Below are 20,798 nucleotides of genomic sequence, written 5' to 3'. Positions count from 1 at the left end.
ATAGGTATGGCAATAAAAAGCACTGGAAAAAACGCATAAGTGTAAATGTATAAGCATCAAAATCGCATCTCCATCCCAATTGGTAGTTATGGAAATGGGTTTGGGACTTTGAATGAGGCATGTGAATAACACATGCCTCAATCCCTAAAAGTTGAAAGAAAGAAAGGGTTGGGACTTTACATGAGATGTAAGCAGAATGCAGTTCCTCTTTAATGCCTAAGCACAATTTTTCAACTTTGACATGTGTTAGTAAAACTGTACATATCGCAACTACTTTGTGCATCCAGGTGGATTATACCTGCTATTTCATAAACAATAGAATTTGTCACTCCCGGAAAACCCATAAAATATTTTCATTGTACCTCCATAAATAAAGTGCATACATTACCTATATAAAATAGATGCACACCCATCTCTTAAAACCAACACTGTTAAAACAAAACACCCAATATAACACCCTCGTAAAGAATGCTGGCAATATGACAAACATAATAAACAAATTAGAATTAGATCACTGAATTCTATTCTTCGCCAACAGCTTTTTTTTTTTTTGCAGGTATTTCCCATGATTACTTCAACAAAATCCTCTTCCGTTGCAATTTTATTTCATGCCTCTGATCCTCTGCTGAATTGGTAATTTGAATTGTATGTACTTGTGCAGGCAGATTCTACAATCTCCAGGTTGACCATAATTTGCACTTTACCTTTACAGGGGAAAGTTGAACATTTACTGGAAGCAGAAGAAGCTGTTCTGTGTAAGCTAATCGTTGTTGCCTACATGGGGTTATGGGCTCTACCCATGTGCTTGGTGAATGGCCCAACACTGACACAGTTTTCTCCATAACATTTTTAATCAATCAATATGAAACATTGCATAATATTCTAAATTAACATTTTCAGCCTGCAAGTGGCAAGCTTGGCTCCAATTCAGATGCTTATCATTAACAAAGGCCTGGTAAGAAGCAATATATTACATGTATGTTCTTGGATTTAGACACAAGTTCAATCAACAAAGCTGAGGTCCAACATTCAATAACCTCCAAAAAGCTAAACGATTTAATTTCAAAGGAAACCAATAGAGAACAAAAATGGAGGCGGCTATTACTGACATCTTCTGAAAATGCTAGTTGTCTGGGTTTCTTGCCTTTGCAATTGTTTTAGAAGTTTCAGAGGACAGTCCTAAAGAAGTATACAGATCAGGATTCTGATAGCAAGCACATAGTGAATGTCTTTCCACGGCCTTCATTAATTCAGTTGCTTATGTTGTGTTCCTAAGGAGGGAGCGGAGACCTAGTTTGCATCAAACTGTTTTTTTTTTTTTTTTTAATTATCATGTTACTTGAATATTTTCATAGCATTGCAAGTCTGCTAAACTTATCTGAATTGACCCCTGGAAAGTCGTGTGGGCTTTAATCACTAGACGTTAATTGGCGTTGTGTTTGTAAGTATGACCCAACATCTCACAGTGGTTTTTAATTTAGTTTTTAATAAATGAAATTATGCTATGGTCCTGCTTTTCCATTTTTTCTGAACAAATCTTGAGGTGGAGCTATCCCGATGCATATCCCATTGGTGTTTACCAGCACAGACCACAGTTCTCAAACCATACAAAGCGCCACCTGACCTTTCTTTTTAATTAAACCGGGTGTTGTTTGTCTCCTAAATTCGTAACATTGGTGACGGTGTTGAGACCTGAATTGCATCACATATGTTATGAACATTTTCTTATAATTTATTTTGATTGTTCATCAACATGGGGACAAGGTCCTTTGTGGTAGGGGGGGGCAGAGCTAATCCCCCTCCTTCCTTACCTGCTGGGCTGCATGCTCGGTAAGGCTCTTGTATTGATTGTGGGGGGAACCCACGCTGTTTTTTTTTTTTGGCGTTGGGTTCCCCTCAAAATTCATACCAGACCCGAAGGATACTTTTTCAGGATCCAGGTCAAATGTAATTTTTTCCTTCATAAATGTCATGCCGCGTACACTCAACCTTTTTTCATGAAGAGAAAAATGCCATTTTTTAAATTGGTCATTAAAAACGATCGTCTGTAGGCTCCAGAGCATTTTTCTCAACGTGATAAATGGCCATTAAAAATTTAGAACCTGCTCTATTTTTTCTCGGTGTTTGGTTGTGTGTAGGCTTTAATGACAGGGAAAAAACATGCATGCTCAGAAGCAAGTTATGAGAAGGGAAATTTGCATAATCAAGCCCAAAGGGTGGCGTCATTCGAATGGAACTTCCCCTTTTTAGTGCCGTCGTACGTGTTGTACGTCACCGCGCTTTGCTCAAGCATTTTTTTTTCACGCTCTTGTGTATGCAAGGCAAGCTTAACAAGAATCATGTTGAGAAAAACTTTGTTTTTTTCCATGACATTAAAAACGGTCGTGTGTACGCGGCATACGTTTTGCTGCAGCAGGTTCTATACACAGTACAGATGCACCATTTTACAGGCAGACTAAGGGGACCCCCGGGCACTATATTTAAAGGATTTTTTTATTTTATTGTTTCCCTTTATGCATTATTAAAATCACTACTCCTTAAAAAAGATATGTATTTGCATTGGTACATGTCTCCCTGGGAAATACGCAGGCCCCCATACCCTTTTATGGCCAATAAAATGCATATAGGCCTTCAAAATGGGCACTTTAGATTTTTCAAGTTCAGGTCCCATGTTCAAGAGGTCTGTCACAAACGGAATGGGGGGGGGGTGTTTGGCCCAACTCTACCCACCATGTGCAAATAAATCCTGCACTCATCAGGCAAAACAAGCAGCCTGCATGCATTATGACTTAAAACCAAATAGCCAGACAACTATGTCCGCTCTTCTCCTGGTGGATCCCAGTTTTATGTGGAGAGTAAAAATGGCAAAAGATTTATTTAATCAAAACAATGTAAAACCATAAATACTTGCACTTACATAATAGGTGCTTAAGAAAAAGCACAGACACAAACAACTCTGCTAGTCAGGAAGGTCTTGAACAAGGTTGCTTGTTGGCCTGATGAGTGCAGGAATTATTGGCACGTGGTGAAGCATGTTTGATGATCTGGAGGAAAAATGTTGTAACTTCATTGTAATTGTTTATGGACAAGGTGACTGCATTCACATATAGATAACAGAAGTAATCTCATGTGTTTTAGTTTATGAAACTGCAATGACTACTACATGGAAAAAAATGTTTGCTCTGGCTGTCACACTGTATACCGTCTTCCTGTTAAGCTTTACAGTGCGTCACTACACAAAGGTATGTACTAATCACTCAGATTGACAACGCTTCTCTAAACTCAGGAGCAGTATAGTATAGTTGCCACTCCATTACAGGAAGCTGCATTAGGTGGACTTAGGCCTAAAGGGGTTGTAAAGGTAAAAAAAAAAATCCTAAATGGCTTCCTTTACCTTAGTGCATTCCTTCTTCACTTACCTCATCCTTCCATTTTGCTTTTAAATGTCCTTATTTCTTCTGAGCCGCCGGACCTTGCCGGAAAGAAGTCTCCCGCGCGTATGCGCGGGAGTGACGACATCGCCGCTCCAGCCAATAACAGCGCTGGAGCGGCGATACCCGGAAGACACGCCGAGGCAAGATGACATCTCGCTCGGCGTGGACCAGGTTAGTTCCTCACACCTCGTTCCAAGGTAAGTATTTCATAATGAGCTAGTATGCGGTGCATACTAGCTCATTATGGCTTTTGCTTTTCAGGTGTGGGAAAAAAAAAAAACGGCAGCGGGTTTACTACCGCTTTAACTCATCCTTCGATTTTGCTTTTAAATGTCCTTATTTCTTCTGAGAAATCCTCACTTCCTGTTCTTCTGTCTGTAACTCCACACCGTAATGCGAGGCTTTCTCCCTGGTGTGAAGAAAGCCTCTTGAGGGGGGAGCGGCGAGCAGGAGTGCCAGGGTGCCCACTAACACACAGCTCCTTTCTCTATCTGCAAAGTAAATAGCATCCTGACCCTCTTGCTCGCCCCCTCCCCCCTCAATAGGTTTTTTCCACACCAGGGAGAAAGCCTTGCATTACTGTGTGGAGTTACAGACAGAAGAACAGGAAGTGAGGATTTCTCAGAAGAAATAAGGACATTTAACCACTTGACCACCGGGCCTATTCTGGCACTTCTCTCCTTCATGTGAAAATCACAATTTTTTTGCTAGAAAATTAATCAGAACCCCCAAACATTATATATTTTTTTTTAGCAGACATCCTAGGGAATAAAATGGCAGTCATTGCAATACTTTTTTTCACACCGTATTTGCGCAGCGGTCTTACAAGCGCACTTTTTTTGGATAAAAATCACTTTTTTGAATTAAAAAATAAGACAACAATTTTTTTATATATTGTGAAAGATAATGTTACGCCAAGTAAAATGACACCCAACATGTCACGCTTAAAAATTGCGCCCGCTCGTGGCATGGCGTCAAACTTTTACCCTTAAAAATCTCGATAGGCGACGTTTAAAAAATTCTACAGGTTGCATTTTTTGAGTTGCAGAGTAGGTCTAGGGCTAGAATTATTGCTCTCGCTCCAACGATCGCGGCGATACCTCACTTGTGTGGTTTGAATACCGTTTTCATATGCGGGCGCTACTCGTGTATGCGTTCGCTTCTGCGCGCGAGCTCGTCGGGATGGGGCGCTTTAAAAAAAAATTTTTTTGTTTTCTTATTTATTTTTATTTAGTTTTATAATTTTTTACACTGAAATAAAAAAAAAAAATTGATCACTTTTATTCCTATTACAAGGAATGTAAACATCCCTTGTAATAGGAAAAAGCATGACAGGTCCTCTTAAATATGAGATCTGGGGTCAAAAAGACCTCAGATCTCATATTTAGACTTAAATGCAAAAAAAAAAAAAAAAAAGTCATTTTTTCAAATGACAAAAAAAAAAAATGTTTCTTTAAGAGGCTGGGCGGGACTGACGTTTTGACGTCACTTCCGCCCAGCAGAGCTATGAGGACGGGTGAAGGAGATTTCTCCTTCAGTCCCGTCCCCGCTCAGCTGCCGGACACATCCGATCCCCTCCGCCGCTACCAACGGCTCCGGTAAGCGGCGGAGGGCGCGGGAGAGCGGCGGGAGGGGGGGGCCCCTCTCCCGCCACCGATAACGGCGATCTCGCGGCGAATCCGCCGCGGAGACCGCCGTTATCGTGTACACCACCGCCCCCTGAAAAGATGAATATTCAATATTCTTTCAAGATCCTCCATGGTTCTTTCCCATCTCTAAGTAATGCCTGTTAACCCCAATTGCTTTGCTGTGTCATATTATATTTCTGTTTCTGATATGAACTTACCACATCTTTTATAATTATGCTGTATCTTTATATATATCCAACTATGTACCGCTCTCTATCTTTTGCAATAAAAGTTTGTAAACAAAAAAAACAGGACGTCTTTTTGACATGGGGCGGTGGTCAAGTGGTTAAACGCAAAATGGAAGGATGAGGTAAGTGAAGGAGGACTGCACTAAGGTAACGGAAGCTATTTAGGGAATTTTTTTTTACCTTTACAACCATTTTAACCTGTCGTATGTCTGACTGAATGCAAAGAGTACTTTCTGACGCTATGTATGTATCCAATTTTTGTACTGTAATTTTCATAAAATAATGAATATATTAAAAAAATGTAATGTTTTTTAGATGCTCTATTTTGAACCCTAAACAAACACTAGGTAGTTTGCTTTGTTTATAAGCAGGCTGAGCAGCTGCGTTTGTCATAATTACCCATGCCTATACTGTTCATTATCAATTCTAACTAGATTTGAATACTGGCTGTCTTAACAAAGATCTAAAAGTTTAGGGGCAGGGCTTCTTGCATTGTTTATTAACCACTTGAGACCCGGACCAAAATGCAGCTAAAGGACCTTGCCCCTTTTTGCGATTCGGCACTGCGTCGCTTTAACTGACAATTGCGCGGTCGTGCGACGTGGCTCCCAAACAAAATTGGCGTCCTTTTTTCCCCACAAATAGAGCTTTCTTTTGGTGGTATTTGATCACCTCTGCGATTTTTTGCGCTACAAACAAAAATAAAGCGACAATTTTGAAAAAAAAAATATATTTTTTACTTTTTGATATAATAAATATCCCCCAAAAATACATAAAAAAAAAAAAAATTCCTCAGTTTAGGCCGATACCTATTTTCTACCTATTTTTGGTAAAAAAAAATCGCAATAAGCGTTTATCGGTTGGTTTGCGCAAAATGTATAGCGTTTACAAAATAGGGGATCGTTTTATTGCATTTTTATAAAAAAAACATTTTTTTACTACTAATGGCGACATTATGGCGGACACTTCGGACAATTTTGACACATTTTTGGGACCATTGTCATTTTCACAGCAAAAAATGCATTTAAAATGCATTGGGCCAAATCCTCAAAAGGGATACGCAGACGGAACTGCTGTTCAGCCTGCGTATCCCTGTGCCTATCTTTGGAACTGATCCTCAGAAGCAGTTTTCCAAAGATAGGCAGAAGATCTGACATCTGTAAGACACTTACACTGTCAGATCTTAGGATGCAGTACCGCATCCGCCGCTTGGGGCATTTCGCGTTGAAATGCCGCTTTGCGTATGCAAATGAGGACTTACGGAGATCCACAAAGCTTTTCAGCTTTGTTTTTTCTGCGTAAGTTTACGTTTGCATGCGTAAAATTAGGGATGCTTTTACAAAGTGTAAACTAGTTACACCTTGTAAAAACAGACCTTTTTTTCGATCGCCGCTATTTTTTTAAAATTTTGAATTTTATTTTTCGGCGCGTAACTTTTTTTTTACCCGACGCAACTTTATTGTCCCGTCGCAATCCACAAAGCCCAGCGTAACGTAATTTCGCGCGCTGCCCGTCGGGAAAATTACATCACGAGCATGCGCAGTACGGCCGGCGCGGGAGCGCGCCTCATTTAAATTGTCATCGCCCCCTGCAGAAGAGGACCGCCTTGCGCCGGAGACATTTAAGTTACACGGCCGAAAATTTCTAGGTAAGTGCTTTGTGGATCGGGCACTTAGGTAGAAATTTTCCGCCAGTGTAACTTAAATGGTAAAAGTTAAGTTAGGCTAAGTTTTTGTGGATTTGCCCCATTGTTTATTGTGAAAATGACAATTGCAGTTTGGGAGTTAACCACAGGGGGCACTGATGGGGTTATGTGTGACCTTAAGTGTGTTTACAACTGTAGGGGGGTGTGGCAGTAGGTGTGACGTCATCGATTGTGTCCCCCTATAACAGGGATTACACGATCGATGGCGCCGCCACAGTGAAGAATGGCTCTCCCCGTTCTTCAGCTCCGGGGACCGATCACAGGACTCCAGCAGCGATCGGGTCCGCGAGTCCCACGGTCACGGAGCTTCGGACCGGGTCGTGGGAGCGCGCCACGGGCGCGCGCCCGCGACCGGGCTTAAAGGACAACGTACATATACGTTGATGTGCCCAGCCTTGCCATTCTGCCGACGTATATCGGCGTGAAGGGGTCGTTAAGTGGTTAATCAGGACAGACTTGGGACAGGCTCGCTGTAACAATGTTCACAAAGCCTTGCAGTCAGCCATGGCACCTTGTCCTGAGAAACATCTAAAAGGAAAGAAAATATTTACATATAGTGGGGTGTTCTCAAATTTTACATCAGAAATAGAAATATGCTTTAACCCCTTGGCGCCGACTGCCTCCTGGCCCTTTAAAAGTTCCAAAAGTCGGGAGGCGGGTATTCTGGTTATGTGACCGCTGTGATGGGCTTTTACAGCGGTCACATGATCAGAAAGCTCCCAATCGCAAGTATGCATTGGGAGCTTACCGATCCCCACAGGGTACCATGCTGGGAGAGTGCAGGGAGTGCGCTCTCAGCACAGTAAGTTGTTTACAAAGGGCCTAATATATGCTGTCAGTGTCAACTCTTAAAGCGGGAGTTCACCCATTTATGAAAAAAAAAAATTTCTCCCATAAGGTTCCTGCTCGTTCGGTCTAGGGGAATCGGCTATTTGTAGTAAAATATGAGCTGTACTTACCCGTTTTCGAGCTGCATCTTCTTCCGTCGCTTCCGGGTATGGGTCTTCGGGAGCGGGCGTTCCTTCTTGATTGACATTCTTCCGAGAGGCTTCCGACGGTCGCATCCATCGCGTCACTCGTAGCCGAAAGAAGCCGAACGTCGGTGCGGCTCTATACTGCGCCTGCGCACCGACGTTCGGCTTCTTTCGGAAAATCGTGACGCGATGGATGCGACCGTCGGAAGCCTCTCGGAAGACTGTCAATCAAGAAGGAACGCCCGCTCCCGAAGCCCATACCCGGAAGCGACGGAAGAAGATGCAGCTCGAAAACGGGTAAGTACTGCACATATTTTAATACAAATAGCCGATTCCCCTAGAGAAAACGAGCAGGAAGCTAAGGGGAAAAAGTGCCCTCTAAGGGTGAACCCCCGCTTTAAGTTCCCAATTGTTAAATATCCCCTGCCCACTTCATTGCAGCATATAATGTCCTCAAAACCTGGTGAACTTTAAATCAGCATTTATACCTATTTTTTTTTTCTATTCCAGAGCTCCGATGTAGTCCCATATTTCAGCAATCCCACTGTACATTATAAGAAAAAAATTGTATCAATTCCCGGCTACTCATTAGAGGATGAAATTCAAGCTTCTCTCATTTTCAAAAACATTGCTGTCTTGATTCCTTCCATCACATTCACCCACAAGGACCACACAACCAGTGCTAAGAAGAGCAGAGCCACCATACTGAACCCCAGAAAAAAGTATTGTGTTGGAGAGACAATAATTGTCCATATTGAGATGTTTGACCATTTGGGTAACAGGAAAACATATGGAGGAGACTTCATAAGAGCTAGGATCTTTTCTCCAGATCTTAAAGCTGCGGCTTCTGGAAGAATTGAAGATTTTGATGATGGAACCTATCATGCCCATTTCACTTTATTTTGGGAAGGAAAGGTTTTCTTCTCATTGGTCCTCTACCATCCAAGTGAGGCTGTCTCAGCATTGTGGAGAGCGAGGAATCGGAGCTATGGCCTCATTTACTTCATGGGGACTTTTACAAATGGGACTCATCAAGTGAAGTCTGAATGTGGATTCCAACTAAATACAAAGAAGGAAATATGTGAATATAGAAAGGAAGAATACAATGAGATATTTTACTGCGCTAAGCCAGAATCTTTCCATTGTGAGTCATTAACATACCTCCAAGATTTCAACAGTGATCTCTCCTTTCTAAGCACACTTGAGAAATCTCTTTTGGACAGGTCAGTACATATCCAATAGAAACTGCTTGAATTTCCACCAAGAAAAACACATAAAAATTGCACAATACAATATAAATTTTAGGCAGGGTTACATATTATTATTATTATTATTATTATTTAGGTACTTACCGTATTCATCGCGGTATAACGCACTCCCGCGTATACCACGCACCCCTAAAGTGGCCCCGAATCCTGTGGAAAAAACGTTTTTTTTGTACTTACAGTTTTGGTGTCTTGCGCGGCGTCCATCGGCGGCCTCGTCGGGTCCGGCGTCCGTCTGCGGCTTCGGGTGTCCTCTTCGTCGGGTCCGGCATCCTTCTGCGGCTTCGGGTGTCCTCTTCGTCGGGTCCGGGGTCCGTGTGCGGGCTTCGGGTGTCCTCTTCGTCAGGTCCGGGGTCCGTCTGCGGGCTTCGGGTGTCCTCGTCGTCGGGTCCGGCGTCCTTCTGCGGCATCCTCGCGTCCTCCCGCTCGTTTCCCGTGGGGAGTTTGAATACTGCGCCGACATATACAGAGCGCAGTACACTCGTGTATTGTTGGGCAGGCTCGGCAACACTCGCGCTCACGTCCTGTACGTCCAGGACGTGAGCGCGGAAGGAGCCGAGACTGGCCGACTATACCCGAGTGTACTGCGCTCGGTATATGTCGGCGCAGTATTCAAAACTCGGCGCGGGAAAGCGGGTATCGGCGTATAAATACGGTATATAGCGATGTCAATTTACGCAGCGCTTTTACATATACAATGTACATTCACATCAGTCCCTACCCTCAAGGAGCTTACAATCTAAGGTCCCTAACTCACATTCATATACTAGGGCCAATTTAGGTAGAAGCCAATTAACCTACCAGCATGTCTTTGGAGTGTGGGAGGAAAGCGGAGTACCCACGCAGGCACAGGGAGAACATGCAAACACCAGGCAGGTAGTGTCGTGGTCGGGATTCGAACCAGCGACCCTTTTTACTGCTTCAGTTTCGGGTGCATGCCCGTTCTGCTTAAGTCCCGGCGAGCCGCCTGCCTGCTTATCTCCTTGCTTTCCCTGGCGGAGTGATCTTCCTCCACAGCCCACCCAGTAGTACCCGGGGCCTGGAGTGGCTGTGAGGAGGGCGGCAGCGGCGACGGGCAGAGAGTCGATAATTGCCAAAATTGTGTCTGGGAACCTTGTTTTCTTTCCGGGAATTTTCTTTTCTTGCACTTGCACATTTCTTTTTCGATTTACATTTCTCACACGATTCTCTCATCATTGATGAGAAATCGTTAGTTTTTAAAAAAATGATCTAACATGTTGGATTATTAACCACTTGCCGACTGCCGCACGCCGATGTACGTCGCGGGCCACATCAGAGGGCCACTGGTTGGGCACCCCTGGGTTAACCCCTTCTCTGCCAGTATAATTTTCACAGTAATCAGTGCATTGTCGCATGTTGGCAATGCAAATGAAAAAAAAAAAACAGATGGAAGCTGACGCGTTTCACATTGTAACTCAGTGCTTAATCATAGCTTATGAAGCTATGATTAAGCACTGAGTTACAGTGTGAAACGCGTCAGCTTCCATCTGTTTTTTTTTTGCTCTGGCATGTATTTTTGTGATTTGTTTTTACAATAAAAGGACATTTTTTTGGAGTGCGGCTGTCCTAACCTTTTTTCGTATTCCTGCATTATCGTTACCTGTATAGAAGACACCTGGCAGCCATAAATTGATTGAGTGTACTATCAGAATTCTGTGCAGGCCAGTCAAGTTCCTACACCCCAGACTGGCTCATTCACATTTTTATGGACCTTGTTTGTGCACTGGTGCGTAGTCATGTTGGAACAGGAAGGGGCCGTCCCCAAACTGTTTCCACAACACTGGGAGCATGAAATTGTCCAAAATGTCTTGGTATGCTGACGCCCTAAGAGTTTCCTTCATTGGAACAAAGGGGCAATACCTGAAAAAAAACCCCACACCACAATCCCCCCTCCACCAAATAATTTGGACCAGTTCACAAAGCAAGATCCATAAAGACATGGATGAGCGAGTTTGGGGTGGAGGAACTTGACTGGCCTGCACAGAGTTGATTGGACGGTCACTCTGTCTACAGAACACACTTGTCCTTAAAGTGGAGGTTCCCCCTAAAAAAAAATTCTAACGATACATTCAAAAGACTGATTACACTGCGGGTAGGCTGTTTTTTTTTTTTTTTTCCGTACATGCCTCGATATCGCCGTTTCATCCCTCGGCTTCCGGGTATGATTCTTGTGGGCTGGGCGTTCCTAGTTGATTGACGTTCCTCCGACCGACGCATACTTGACGTCACGACTTTCCGAAAGAAGCCGAACGTCGCTGCGCAGGCGCCGTATAGAGCCCACTCTATACGGCACCTGCGCAATGACGTTCGGCTTCTGTCGGAAAGTCGTGACGCACAGTATGCGTCGGTCGGAGGAACGTCAATAAACTAGAAATGCCCAGCCCCACAAGAATCATACCCGGAAGCCGAGGGATGAAACGTCGATAACGAGGTATGTACGAAAAAAACCAAAAAAAAAACATCTTCCTGCAGCGTAATCAGTCTTCTGAATGTATCGTTAGAAGTTTTTTTTAGGGGGAACCTCCACTTTAAGCCACGTACACATGGCCCGAGTTCTGGGAGACATCGGGCGGTTCAATAAAAACTGTCTGACATTCGGCCCATGTGTATGTCGGTCTGTCCTACAGAAGACGAGCATGCTCAAAAAGCAGCAGCCCACCGGCTCCCGATCTGCAAGCGCTGATTTGAAGTGTTCTGGCAGGGGAGCCGTCCCCCTGTCAGAACACAACAGCTCAGCGGGAGAGATCGCTGTATTAACTGCGGATGGTTAGTATATCGGCTCCGACCAGAGTTGTCAGGTTTTTTTTTTCGTTCAACCCAGCGGGTTGAAAAAAAAAAAAAACTTGTAGCGTGTACCAGGCATTAAAGTGGTAGGCAGATGAATAGGGAATAACAGGTTGTCACCAGCTCTTGTCCTAGACATCCTAGGTATGTTAATGAAAAAAAATAATTACATGTGCTGGTTAAAAAAAAAATATCCTTTGTGTAGAAAAAAGTAATACTACTATCTTGTATTTTTTTTATTTTTTATTTGTCCAAGCACTAATAGAATCACCCATTGATATAGGCACCTAATCCCAAATAGAAATGTTGAATTCAGGACAAAAAGAAAAAGGGGATATTTTGCGGTGCAATAGGTAGAGCAGTAATGATGAGAAAGAACGTCTTAAAAAATTACAAAATAATTTTGTTAAATACAAAATATGTATAAAATCATGATCCAATCAAAGTTATAGTTTATGGTGGTCATCAATAAACAATGTTGCAGTTTAAAGCACACATAGATCGCATGTTCCCAACATGTTTCGCAATTTTCGCTTCTTCAGGGGAAAGCAAAATCCGTTCAAAAATGTTTATAACTAAGTGAAAGAAAATAATCAACTTAGCCATACAAGGTGACTAAAAACACAATACATGAACATATGGGTTATATAAACATGTGGCAGGTGGCCAGGGGGTGCTCCAGAGAAGGGGCAGTATGAGCATGCTTACCCACAAACACCACAAAACCGGGCGCTCAATGACTCCCATAGACATGGATGGATGTACAGACTCTGGGTTGGATCAACACAATGCTACGAGGGCGGTCACAAAAAGAAGCTATATGAGCCCGAAAATCGACCGCTGGATGAAAGATGGCTGTGAGAGGATATAAAAATAAGAATAATAAGAATACTATCTTGTATATTACACAAAGAAAAAAACATTCCTCTGAATTGTGGTGAATTCCAATAAAGTACAATATTAATCTTTTTTTCCAGGGAAAATATTGCTATTGAAATCCACAAAAACTTTGAATCCATTGATGTGTATTCTTGTACAGGTAAGTAATCCCTCAGTTTTTTACATATCTTCTCTTCTGCTTGATTCTAAGAATGCACGTTTTTTTTGCGTCGTAATTGCATACAGATGACCGCGATTCGTGACAGGAATTTTTCCTGTCATGAAAATTGAGATCCTGCTCTCAATCTTTTCTTGGCAAGAAAACTGACAGAAAAAGTGTGATGGAGCATACACACGGTCGGAATTCCTGACAAAAACCACACATCGCACTTTTCTTGTCAGGAAAACTGATCGTGTGTACGAGGCATAAGAAAACCTTTTTTTTTTTCCAAATTTTCAGTCTTTTTTTATATTGTTTTAGCAAAAAATTAAAAACCCAGTGGTGAATGAATACCACCAAAAGAAAGCTCTATCTAGACATGTACACTGACGAAAAATGTGTTCGTTTTTGTTTTGTTTTGTTTTTAGGTCATTCATTATGATCGCAATTCGTAAATTCGAAAAAAAAAAAAAAAAAAAAACAGAAAATTCTAAAGAATAACTAACTAACAATAACCAACTATTAAATTATAGGCATTGGAATTTCCAATTTTTTTTTTTTCTGTTAGTGAACGTAACAAATACAAATTTATCCCAAGTTACAAATTATCTGAAATAATTAATGCCACATCTGAACAAATGGAACGGAACAAATTAATAATAGATAATAATAATAATAAAAAAATATTATTATTATTTATTATTATTAATTCATTACATTACATTCGTTTAGCTATGGCATTCGTTATTTCGGATAATTCGTAACTTCTGATAAATTTGTATTCGTTACGTTCACTAACAGACAAATTTTAACCACTTCTCTACTTTGGGTGTTTTTCAGATTTGGTGTTTACAAGACTAAAACAGTTTTTTTTGCTAGAAAATTGCTTAAAACCCACAAACATTATATATATATTTTTTCTAATACCCTAGAGAATAAAATGGCGATCATTGCAATACTTTTTGTCACACCATATTTGCGCAGCGGTCCTACAAGCGCACTTTTTTTGGAAGAAAATCACTTTTTTGAATTAAAAAATAGGACAACAATAAATTTGGCCCAATTTTTTTATATATTGTGAAAGATAATGTTACGCCGAGTAAAATGGTACCCAACATGTCACGCTTACAAATTGCGCCCGCTCGTGGCATGGCGTCAAACTTTTACCCTTAAAAATCTCGATAGGCGACGTTTAAAAAATTCTATAGGTTGCATTTTTTGAGTTACAGAGTAGGTCTAGGGCTATAATTATTGCTCTCGCTCTAGCGATACCTCACTTGTGTCGTTTGAACACCGTTTTCATATGCGGGCGCTACTCGCGTATGCGTTCGCTTCTGCGCACGAGCTCGTCGGGACGGGGCGCTTTAAAACATTTTTTATTTTTTTTTCATATTTATTTTTATTTATTTCATTATTTTTTACACTGGAAAAAAAAAAAAAAAAAAATATCACTTTTATTCCTATTACAAGGAATGTAAACATCCCTTGTAATAGAAAAAAGCATGACAGGTTCTCTTAAATATGAGATCTGGGGTCAAAAAGACCTCAGACCTCATATTTAGGCTTAAATGCAAAAAAATAAAAAATAAATTGAAAATGTCATTTTTTCAAATGACAAAAAAAAAAATCTTTCTTTAAGAGGCTGGGCGGGACTGACGTTTTGACGTCACTTCCGCCCAGCAGAGCTTTGGGGACGGGTGAAGGACATTTTTCCTTCACTCGCAACCCCGCACAGCTGCCGAATGGTCGCGATCTCCTCCGCCGCTACCGACGGCTCCGGTAAGCGGCGGAGGGTGCGGGAGAGCGGCGGGAGGGGGGGGCCCTCTCCCGCCGCCGATAACGGCGATCTCGCAGCGAATCCGCCGCGGAGACCGCCGTTATCATGTACCGGACCGCTGACACTAAAGATAGATACCTCGGTTGTGGCAGCAGCTGCTGCCGTTACCGAGATATCTATCTTTAAAGTTAGGCCGTATAAAGACGTACAGCGGTCTGGAAGTGGTTAAAGAGAATTCCAATACCTATAATTTAGTCGTTAGTAATAGTTAAGTTATTATTAGTAAGTTATTATTTCAGATTTTCGATTTTTCAGGTTTTCGGATTTTCTAATTCAATTTTTTTTCTCTAATTCGGATATTTCCGAATTAACGAATTTGTCAAAATTCATTAAAAGACAAAATTCGAAACAAAACTAATTGCACATGTCTAGCTCTATCTGTCTCAAAAAAAATGCAAAAAAGTTTGTTTAGGTACAGTTTTGCATGACCGCGCAATCGTCATTGAAAATGCGACAACATTAAAACCGGAAAATTAGCCTGGGCAGGAGGGGGATACAGGTATTCGGTATTAACGCAGTTAAATAACATGCAGATGCCTTATAGCTGTATATGGAAGTACTGATTGTTATCGTGCTCAGGGATAGCATATTTTAAACATGCCAGTCAATATTCTAGAAACTCACTGCCCATTAAGCAAGTATATTTATTTTTATGTCAGAGGATGAGGGTAGACATATTTTATTTAGATAAAATATAATATATATACCGTATATACTTGAGTATAAGCCGATCCGAATATAAGCCGAGGCACATAATTTTACCACAAAAAATAGGAAAAAGTATTGACTCCAGTAGGGTGTCATCTGCATGCCTCCTTGTGCCTCACTGTGTCCATGTGCATGCCTCACTGTGCCCACGCCTCACTGTGCCCACGCCTTACTGTGCCCATGCCTCACTGTGTCAATGACTAGACTGACATTTAACATGAGAGTCTATAGAAGGGGTGCCGGGTTTGAAAAATCGGTGCTCCCCAGCCGTAGGTCTCCCGGAGTGGGGCTATATGTGTGCCAAGTCAGGCACAAAAAGGTCACTCGAGTATAAGCCGAGGGGGGCATTTTCAGCACAAAAAAATGTGCTGAAAAACTTGGCTTATACTCGAGGTGTGTGTATGTGTATATATATATATATATATATATATATATATATATATATATATATACACACACATACACAGTATCTCACAAAAGAATCAGATTTTCGAATTTCCAAATTTTCAAAATTTAGAATTTTCTGTTTTTTTTTTTTTTTTGAATTTCCGAAAATTTGGATATTTCCGAATTAACGAATTTGGAACTAAACAAATTGCACATGTCTACTGGCTTTCCTTTATCTATATAAAAAATAAGAGACCTATGTAGTTTAAAAGAATGTAGCGAATCACATGTTTTGTTATGATTACGTAAAAGCTGAAATACTGCAGGTGTTCTAAAGCAACAGACATGGTGTAGTTTGCCGCGGATTCTGCAGCGCTCTTTCGCCAGAAGTGTGAGCAAATACCTGTATTAGACAGGTATCTGCTCCCCCCTGAAAGGCGCCAAATGTGACACCGGAGGGGGGAGGAACCAGATCAGCGCAAGTTTCATTTCTGGAACTCCGCTTTAAAAATACATCCAATCAGACAGGCTTTTGCACAGTTAAGGGTGTGATGGTAATTATGTTTAAAGCGGAGGTTCACCCAAATAACTATCTATATCAGACCAACTTCTTTATACTTCTAACATGTACAGTCCGCATTTTTTTTTATTTTTTTACGCTGTACATACCGTATAATCTATATTTGCAATCTGGCTTCCCGGTACTTCTCCCCGCGGGAGTAGGCATTTCTATGCTGAGGAGGAATGTCCTCTGGGAGGTCGCCCAGATGATTGACGTCCTTTCAGTAAAAGTTCCCCCGGCGGATAAGGCCCCGCCCCGTATTGCGTAGGCGCGTCACGAGTCACGGCGTTTCCGAAAGAAGCCGAACATGCAGAGCTGCGAGTCGGCTCTATACAAGCTTCTTCATGTTCGGCTTCCTTCGAAAACGCGGTGACTCGTGACTAGCCTACGCAATACGGGGGGCGGGGCCTTATTCCCTGGGGAAAACGTTTTCTGAAAGGACGTCAATCATCTGGGCGACCTCCCAGAGGACATTCCTCCTCAGCATAGAAACGCCTACTCCCGTGGGAAGCCAGAGGACGCTGCGCTCGCTCGGCCTCCTGGCTCTTTTAACATCCTCCAATCCACGGGGATGTTAAGGAATGAGCCTGGATGCCCTGGGCTTCGTCTGCGCCTGCGCAGTCAGGCAGGGAACCATCTCGATAGGGGAACTAGATCGACAAGACACCGGCAAATATGTGTGTGCCTGGATACCATTCCTTTGGCAATAGCATACACACGCGCCCGATGTGTCACAATTGTTTATTGACCGTAGTCTATAAAGCAGCTTTAGTGGAGTGCAGGAACTTGCTATGTTGTCTGGCAGGAGTATGCAGAATCATGAGACTAAAAGAACATAATTACAAATCCTGTAGCAGGTAAGACAGCTAACAAATATTTATTGCTTCTTTTTCATTTTCACAGAATTACCTCCCATGTCTCTAGAACAATGCAAGATTGGGATGGAACCTCCATTTGCCAGCGGATTTGTGTTACAGAATAAATGGAGACCTGCGTTCTGTCGCCTCGCCAATTTCACACTCCATGAACAAATGTACACCTGTTTTAAAGACAAAATGATATATCTCATCGGTGACTCTACTGTACATCAATGGTATCTTTATTTAGAAAAAACATTTAAAGGTAATAATAAAATATTATTTCATACAGTCACTCAAAAAATACACTTAAAAATGTCACTTAGAATCCTGCAAAGTGAAGTAAACCAGAGTATTCAAAATTGATCTTTCACTGACCTGACTTTACTAATTAGAAATCTGCTGCTTACTGTAGCTGAGTTTTGTTATATCATTGCTTTGTGTACCCTCTTAACCACTTTAATTTAAGGATTTGGCTGCCCAATGACTGGGCCATTTTCTGCGATTCGGCACTGTGCCGCTTTAACTGACAATTGCGCGTTCGTGCGACGTTGCAGCCAAACAAATTTGATGTCCTTTTTTTCCCACAAATAGAGCTTTCTTTTGGTGGTATTTGATTACCTCTGCGGTTTTAATTGTTTGCATAATAAACAAAAAAATTGAGACAATTTTGACAAAAAAATATATTTTTTACTTTTTGCTTTAATAAATATTCCCCAAAAATATATATAAAAACATTTCCCTCAGTTTAGGGCAATATGTATTCTTCTACATATTTTTGGTAAAAAAGAAAATCGCAATAAGCATATATTGATTAATTTGCGCAAAAGTTATAGCATCTACAAAATAGTGGATATATTTAAGGCATTTTTTTTTTCATTCTTGTTTTTTTTTTTTACTAGTAATGGTGGCGATCTACAAATTTTATCATGACTGCGACATTATGGCGGACACGTCGGACACTTTTGACACTATTTTGTCACCATTGTCATTTATACAGTGATTAGTGCTATAAAAATGCACTGATTACTGTGTAAATGACTCTGGCAGGGAAGGGGTTAACCACTAGGGGGCGATGAAGGGGTTAAGTGTGTCCTAGGGAGTGATTCTAACTGTGTGGGGGTTGGGCTATGAGTGACACGACAGTGATCACTGCTCCCGATGACAGGGAGCAGTAGATCAGTGACCTGTCACAAGGCAGAACAGGGAAATGCCTTGTTTACACAGGCATCCCAGTTCTGCCGCTCCTTGACACAATCACGGGCACCCGGCGGACAAGGAGTCCGCGGGACCCACGGCCACACTGGCGGAGCTTGTGGTGGGCGCGCCCGCGCCATGCCGTGTCTTAAAGTCGTGCAGTGTTCGGCAAGCGGTTAAAGTGATTGTAAAGGTTCATTTTTTTTTTAAATAACAAACATGTTTTGCTTACCTACTCTGTGCAAGGGTTTTGCACAGAGTGGCCCGATCCTCCTTTTCTGTGGTCCCCCAACAGCGCTTCTAGCTCCTCCTCTTCATTGAGTGCCCCCACGGAGAGCCACTTTCAATGGGGATATTCATGCAAGCTCGCTCCCGAGTCCTACTGCTGCATCCATTGACACAGACAGCAGGACTTGGCCCCCGCCCCCACTGGCTCTGGATTTGATTGACAGCAGCAGGAGTCAATGGCTTCTGCTGCTATCAATCTGTCCAAAGAGGACCTGAGACAGTGGCTGGTTAAGGTAAGAAAAAGGGCTCTGGGGGGGTGCTGCAGCACAGAAGGTCTTTCACCTTAATGCATAGAATGCATTACGGTGAAAAAACCATGAGGCTTTACAACTCCTTTAATGACTAAGATGCTGTGATCAAGGCTTGTAAGCCGAAACGCGTGAGCCCCTGTATGTTTTTAATCACTTTTTTATGCATCAATAAAGAAGCAACAAGGACGTTTGGAGTTGCCAGCTCTATTCTTTGTATGTATATCCTTTAATGAATAAACCTGCCAAAAAATTATCAACCTGTGCTTCAATATTCACTGTTCTGGATACGGTCCACTTCAGTCACAGTTTAATCCATGGCATTTTATTATTTTTTTTAAACCAGGACTGAAACATTTTGATCTGCATCGAACAGGATTGGCGTCTATGGCGTTATCAGTCGATCTGCAGAGGAACATCAGGCTACAGTGGAAAAAGCACAGCCATCCAGTTGTTGCAGTGAATCAATCTTACTTTGTAAAAGACGACCACTACGTAAGTGAGCAAATAGACCAGCTGCATGGAGGTCCACACTATGTGATCGTTATCTGTCTGGGACAAAACTTCAGACCTTTCCCCATCCATCTCTTCATCAGAAGAGTAATTAATGTGCGCAAGGCATTGGAACGTCTCTTCTTACGGAGTCCAGACGTCAAGGTTATTATTAAAACAGAGAACACCAGAGAGACAAACTTAGATGCCGAGAGATTCAGTGACTTCCATGGCTATATTCAGTATCTCATAGTAAAGGACATCTTCAGGGATCTTCATGTTGGTGTGATCGATGCTTGGGACATGACCACAGCGTACAATACAAATAACGTTCATCCTCCAGAAAATGTTGTCCAAGACCAAATATATATGTTTTTAACATATATCTGCTAGTTTAAAGGTAGTTGTTGACTGAGGTAATAAAAACAGCAGAAAGAGAAGGGTGCCGATTACAATACTTGAAATATAAATACTAAAACATTTTGGTAAAACTCTCAGGGCAGTGTTAAATTATAGTTTGGTTGGCAACTAAACGGAGAAGCAAAAAATAATGAATTTCTCCTATGATAGTCTTTGGTTTAGAGCTTTAATGCTGTAGGTAAGTGAACATAAAACCTTGTCATAAGCCTCTCTTTGGCTCTAAACTATAGTTAAAGTGATATTAAAGTCTTGTTTTGTTTTTTGTTTAAAAATAACAAACATGTTTTACTTACCTGCTCTGTGCAGTGGTTTTGCACAGAGCAGCCCAGATCCTCCTATTGGGTCCCTGGCTGGTGCACCTGGCCCCTCCCTCCTGCTGATGAAGGCACCCGTACGGAGCCACTGCTCTGTGTTTGCATTCAGACTGTGGCTCGGCCCCACCCTCTTTCTCTCCTCATTGGCTCACTGACCTTGATCGACAGCAGCAAGAGCCAGTGGCACGCACTGCTGTGTCTCAGCCAATCAGGAAGGAGAGTCCTGGACAGCCAAGGCTCTTGTGCAACATTGCTGGATCAAGATGGGCTCAGGTAAGTATTAAGACACAAAACGCCAGGCCCCAACGAGTATTACAAGATGTACCAAGAATAACTCACCCCACACTTAAGCAATTTTCTTAATAGATTATTAACGAATGGAGAGATTCC

The 20,798-nt window shown here is 42.0% G+C and overlaps 1 protein-coding gene across 1 annotated transcript; it reads left to right on the top strand.

Moving 5' to 3' along the window:
• Nucleotides 1–242: 242 nt before the first annotated feature.
• On the top strand, nucleotides 243–20,114 carry LOC120919622 (NXPE family member 1-like). The gene is made up of 6 exons (XM_040331858.1): nucleotides 243–633; nucleotides 3,139–3,242; nucleotides 8,500–9,212; nucleotides 13,037–13,098; nucleotides 17,496–17,714; nucleotides 19,529–20,114. The coding sequence occupies exons 2-6, from the start codon at nucleotides 3,153–3,155 to the stop codon at nucleotides 20,065–20,067; spliced, it is 1,623 nt and encodes a 540-aa protein (XP_040187792.1). The 5' UTR covers nucleotides 243–633; nucleotides 3,139–3,152; the 3' UTR covers nucleotides 20,068–20,114.
• Nucleotides 20,115–20,798: the final 684 nt, after the last annotated feature.

The sequence above is a fragment of the Rana temporaria genome, chromosome 12 (assembly GCF_905171775.1).
Source record: "Rana temporaria chromosome 12, aRanTem1.1, whole genome shotgun sequence".
NCBI classification, from domain to species: Eukaryota; Metazoa; Chordata; class Amphibia; order Anura; family Ranidae; genus Rana; species Rana temporaria.
This window is presented reverse-complemented; position numbering and strand designations above follow the sequence as displayed.